Source organism: Centroberyx affinis, unplaced genomic scaffold (assembly GCF_046629955.1).
Source record: "Centroberyx affinis isolate AG114_WGS23_722 - 3 ecotype Tasmania unplaced genomic scaffold, CSIRO-AGI_Caff_v1 ptg002986l_1, whole genome shotgun sequence".
Classification (NCBI taxonomy): Eukaryota; Metazoa; Chordata; class Actinopteri; order Beryciformes; family Berycidae; genus Centroberyx; species Centroberyx affinis.
Window position 1 is genome coordinate 1 of NW_027281092.1, and position 6,287 is coordinate 6,287.

Here is a 6,287-nt window from a genome sequence, read left to right on the forward strand (position 1 = left end):
TTAACTTTCAGCACACTGATGTAAATATCTCTTCTCCCCCACCCTCTCTTGTTCTCATCGTCTTTCCCCGTGCCCTTCCCTTCCCTAGGCATCTGGACAGCAGTAGCAATGAGAGACCAGACATCAGCGCTATCCAGAGAAGAGTCAAGGTACAGCCTTAAACACCGCTGTTTCTATGGCAACCGCGTAACAGGGGACTTGTCCACGAGTTTTTAAAACTCCCAGTTTCATATCGGCCTGGTTATCTCCTATCTTGGTGTTCCAACTCCCTCTTTTATGTTTGTTTGGTACAGTTGATGTCCTTTGCCCCAGATAAATTCTAGTCTAATCATTGACAATAATCCAAAGATCCAACAACTGTATTCAGAAAACCTACCCAATTCTTGAAAGTCATACTATATTGAATGATCATTTCCAAAACAGAGAGTATGGGCTGGAAAGCGAGTTTTTGAAAGCCAGAAATCTCAGTATTGGTATTAATCAACAACCATATCAACCCCCAGCACCTATTTTATATTATGTTTCGGGTTAGTAAAAATATTTCAAAAATCAATCAGTAAATATCAGTTGATAGGGAGATGAATATAATTATAACTACTGTTTTTGGCATGATTTTGAAACACGTACTGGTTTGTACAGAGGAAGGAAAAGTCATGGAGGAGCACTTAAAAAGTTGAGAGGTTTCAATTCTAAAATTCAAAACAGCCATCAACTGACTGCTGCTTGGCCTTTCTAGTAAAATTACATCCTACGTCTTGGTCAAGTTATGCCTCAGCTTAGTTGGAGTTCAATAGACCAAATATCTTCATCAAATCCACTCGACAGTCTAACCACAGAGTTTTCTCTGCTCCCTTTTCCCCTTCAGAAAGTGACGCATGACATGGACATGTGCTACGGTATGATGGGTAGCCTTTTCCGCAGCGGCTCCAGACAGACCCTGTTTGCCTCCCAGGTGATGCGTTATGCCGACTTGTATGCAGCCTCCTTCATCAACCTGCTTTACTACCCCTTCAGCTACCTCTTCAGAGCCGCACATGTACTGGTGAGTGAGCTGAATGACCCTCACACCCTCAGAGATTCTCCGGCTCACTTCCTCACTGGCTTTACTGATTCAAATATTTAAATATTGGCTGATACCAAGCACCAGTCTGATCCATTGCTTTTACTGAATAAATATAAAGTTAATTAGCTGTCAAAGGTGATTGAACAAAAGTCTAAGTTCATTAGATGTTAGTCTAGGGTAATTGGACTAAAATATCTAACACGGTAATGTCTGACATTTTTTGCAAGGATTTGCATTGGAGAAATTCTCAGATATCCTACTTAAGCACAGTGGCAGCCCAATATTCAATACCAGTATCAAAGTGGAATGACTCTCCGGAATACTTGCTGATCAACATGAACCACTCAGATATTTCTTTTGGTGGTCCCTTCTCAATGCCTTGCCCCCTCTCTTATCTCATCCTCCCGTCTTCTCCTCTCACCCTCTCCTTCCTTCTCCCCAGATGCCCCACGAGTCGACGGTGGAACACACCCATGTGGACATAGATGCAGAGTCGCCGCTGGCCACGCGCAACCGCACCCACTGCAGCGACTGCAAGGACCTTGAGTGCAAGCGCAACCAGCTGACGCGCTCCATCAGCGAGATCAAACCTCCCAACCTGTTCCCCCAGACTCCCCAGGAGATCACTCACTGCCACGATGAGGACGATGACGAGGAGGAAGAGGAGGAAGAGTAAAATGGGGTGGAGAGCCATATTCCAGTTCCTGCCTTCTTAGGTTTCCCAGTGAAGTTAGGTGGCGTTCTCTCTCTCAAGAGGAGGTAGGGAGGACATCCGTCTCCAGTGTGTGTGTCTGTGTGTGTCTGTACACACACACACACACACATACACACACACACAGACATATACTGGAGAGGAGGACCAAGAGCTAGAGAGATCATATGACTATCTGAAGACTGTATGCATGCTTGGTCCTCTAAACTCACCCTTTCCTAGTTTCATATTGAAAAGAAAAACACTGTTTTTTTTTTATTGATTTTTGTGGGAAAATAGTTCTATTAGTGGACCTTATGAAAAGTGGGTGAAGCAAAATTTTGTTCTAGATTTATATATTGTTTGTCCCGTCAGGCAGACAGAATACACACTCAAGTAAATGTTAGACACTATTTTTCACTACCTTTCTTATGCTGACTTTTGTAAAAACTGGTGGTGGACTAAATAGTTGTGGTTACATTTACATTGTAAACCATCATGTAGATGGCCAATATACTGTAGTTTGAATGTTTAATTTCATGACAGACTAGCCTTGCCAAAACAGTATGCACATTATTACTATACTGTTGCTGTTATCCCATCGAAATGAGAAACACATTTCAGGTATGGCACTGAAAGAGCGTGCGCATTATAGTGAACTATTAGAATGTGTTTTTGTGCAACATGGGAACGACGGTCCAATTTCCATCTGTTTTGTTTCATTTTGTCTGTTTTTTTTATAGGGGTTAAGAAGTTACACAGGAATAACTTTGTTGTAACTTGTGCAAGTATGTAAGGATGTGTGTTTGTGTGATATCTGTCTGTTCTCTGCCAAAGTAGACTTGCACAGTAGCATCCTGAATGATTGTAAGCTAAGGATCCATTGTACTAACTGAAGCACAGGAGTTGTGTACATGTGGGGCACACAAAGCACAAGTCTGATTGTGGATGATTGTGTCAGCGTTCGACAGATCAATATACCACAAACATTTTCTATGAAGTTTGGTTAAAAAAAACATACTGTGGTGTGAGTGGCTGGCAACTGACATTTTGCAATGTGAGCATTGTTACCTAGCAACAATGAGGACAGACTAACTATGCTATGCTGATAGTCTCTATGACAACCTTGAAGTACAGTAGTGCTACTGTAAATAGCATCACAAGCTATCTGGTGAATGGTTTCTGCCTTGTTGTACTGTCATGGTATTCCTACTGTGCAAAGGCTATGTACAAAAGGGTATAGAAACAAATGATGTGCAGCAAACATGCAGAATTTTAATTATTTTGGTTATGTAGGAAAATTTAAACTTGAGTATGCATTTGACTAATTCAGAACGTTTTTGGAATATTCTAGGCAGGTCTGTTCGGCTCAAGCCACGTCCAAGATCCAAGATGTGTGAAGTGATTTTGTCAAGTGTGTGCTTTTAAAGCAAGAGCGTGTAATATAGGAGCAAGTGGCCTTGGTATGCAAAGAGGAAACTGATCATTGATGGCCTGTGTGGTGTGGTCTTGTACATTATAGTCATGGCTTTTTTAGGATGTATAGAGTTTAGGTCTACCAGGCTACTCGGATGCGACTTTTAACATATCTCGTTGGCTTAGGGGCCTACCCAGGGAGGTCGGCTTCGTCCTGCGGGGGAGAAGTGGCTGAGGGTCGGCAGAGATTGTGGGGATTAGTAGAGGCTGTGATACTGGAGGAATGTGTACAGTATTCTGTATTTGGACTTCTAAACACTGTGACGAGTCCGCGCCATTAAAGTGTTGGTTCTAGCTTTGTTAACGTTTACTAGTTCTAAACTGGAATTATGACTTTTCAAATTTGAACCCTTGGCTTCACATTGCTTTGAACTTTACAGGTCAACAAAAACACACAAAACATTCTGGCACTTTAAGCTTATTAAACGTAACCCAGATATCCTTGCAACATCTACATGTGCGCTTTTGACGCACGTGTCGAAATATATCCTCAACAATGCAGTAGGTTGTAAAGCACGACAAGGGAACTGCCATGAACTTTAGGTGGAATAGGTGACTTCGGACTTTTTTTTTTTTTTCCTTTTTTCAATATCCAGTGTATGCTATAAGTTAACTGTCATCACATTGTATTTAGTCTTGTCATGGTGTAATTTAGTTTTGTAGGTCTTCGATTGAGGGAAGAAAGGGAAGGAACATGCGGCCTGCTATTTGCATAATTTTGGTTTGGGTTGACAAGGAGTGAAGAAGAGCTGAATGTGTCTGTGTGTAAGTTTAACTACAACTCTATGTGATGATTTAATAAGTAGAATCTAGTAGAGAGAAATATATTAGAGCAGTTAAGTATAATTTTTTATATAACTCCGTGAAATATTTGTATTCTCAGTTTTGAATTTTTTTTTTCTTTTTTTTTTATCTAAAATAACTGGATATGCTACTACATGAGGCAGCTGTATTGCTCATAAATAGTTGGCCTTTCATTTTTTATTAATTTTTTTTTTTTTTTTTTTTTAGCAGTCCAGTACAGTGCATATGCATGTGGAAATTCTACGGTTTGACTAATACAAGCATATCCGTTGTGCCAAGGTTGTTAGGGTAGTTTTGGTTAGACTTCTATGTAGACTGCATCTTTTTTAGCAGATGCTTTTTGACAGTAGACATTGTAATTTCTACAACAACAAAAAAAAAATGGCAACCTGCATACGACTTGGAGAGAAAATGCAATGAAGGGGAATGTGAATAGCATGTTGAGTACCTTAAATAAGAAATGGCACTTGTAATCAACGCTGTGGGATTTTTATTTTATTTTTTCTAACCTATTGTTTTTAAATGGTCTTGGTTTACAGTATTGTAAATTGGCCTTTCCATTTCCATATCCTTTTTTTTTTCTCCAGTAACATTTTTGTTGTTATTTCAGAAACTATTTTATACAGTATCACAGGAGTCTGTAGCTCAGACTCTCAGCTAACTAAAACCTGGCAAACAGGTTGCAATGCTTGAGAAGATTTTTATCCATTTTTAGGATGCCCAGACCCACCAAAACCGTCGTCATTCAGTTATTTTAATTACAGTAATCTTTTGTTTTGTGCATATCACTTCATGTTCTTTTGAATAGTTTTTTTGTTTCCAGAATTATTCAACATACTGTACATTGGGAAATTACATAAAAAATGTACAATAAAGCTAATTTTTCATAATTTACTGTGTGTGTCTTGTTAATAACATTTTGCTGTTGCATAATGAATGACCTTTAGGAACATCTGTGATGTGGCGTGCAGTCATGTTGACCCAACACAAAGAAAAAGAGTTAGAAGCACTTGGTACTTCTACTGCAAGGGGTTGATATTTCCATTGTCCTAACTCTTATGTAATGACTCACGTTAAAACTGCATCTCATGGTGGATGTATGGCTGTTACAAGTTACGTTCAAGAAGAATGATCAACAATCTGTGTGATAAAATACAAGCACTACAATATCAGCTCCATTAATTATGGATTGTGACACAGGAGAGAAAATCATTCAGCCAATTCTAACAGAAATTATATGCAAGTATTGGGAATTTGTCTTCTCCCATACCAACCAGCTATCCTGGGTTAACTGATCAGGCATGTACAGCTTTTATTTATATATATATATATATATATATATATTATTCTGTAACAAGTGCGATTTTATTGGAATGTATGGATTAGATGCTTAGACAAAAATAAACTACACACTCTACAGCACAATATAAAGGACAATGTGCTGATTAGACACACGGATACACTCGGTGACATTAGAGCTGAAAGACCATATCATTTAATGGTTCTTCAAAGCTATACAGTGTTGGCACACACACACACACATGCTTACACTTGAAGAGGGAATGTATGCAGCAACAGCCGTTTCCTGACTCAGCACTGTGCCTCATGTCAGCGCTGCCTAACTGCTCACCTCTCAGTCAATGAGAGGAATGATTTGGGACCAGCAAACACTCAAAATATATATATATATATATATGTATATATTTATCTTTTGTAATATATGTCATCTTGGATTGAATTCATATTATTTATTTATTAATGGCACAGAATAATTTATCTGGCCTTTCTGGTCTGTCAGCAGTTTTTCGGCCTGCTTCATTTGAGAGTTATTACTTGCTTGTGGCCTTAACAGCTATTTTGGTGTGAGTGTTCGTATTTAGTTTGAGTAAAATGGGTGCAAAAATTATTTAGAGGAAATTCATATACAGCTACTGACTGGTTATATTGCTAAAGCCTTCCAAAGCCTCTGCAATATATAATGATCTGATTAAAATACTGTGGGCTGTTGGTAACCTAAAAGTGGTGCAGTTTTCATGAAAAATCATTTTTGTCTCACAATATATTTTTTTTTTTGAAAAGGCAGGACCCAGAGAAAAAAACTTAAAAAAACACTGTTCTGTAGTAGACATAGCACATTCAACCACCAACTGTCGTTCTGTTAATCATTCACTTTTTATTGTACCACCAGCTGGAGGAGGCAATGGGAATGTTGTCTTCAGGTTGAAGCAGTGACATGGTGGCATTAAGGACAGC

The 6,287-nt window shown here is 38.9% G+C and overlaps 1 protein-coding gene across 1 annotated transcript; it reads left to right on the plus strand.

Moving 5' to 3' along the window:
• Positions 1–88: 88 nt before the first annotated feature.
• On the plus strand, positions 89–4,924 carry nt5c2b (5'-nucleotidase, cytosolic IIb; the record flags this gene model as incomplete). Its single annotated transcript, XM_071537140.1, has 3 exons — positions 89–149; positions 866–1,042; positions 1,506–4,924. Coding segments are annotated over 3 exons (472 nt in total), but the record flags the coding sequence as incomplete, so codon positions are not given.
• Positions 4,925–6,287: the final 1,363 nt, after the last annotated feature.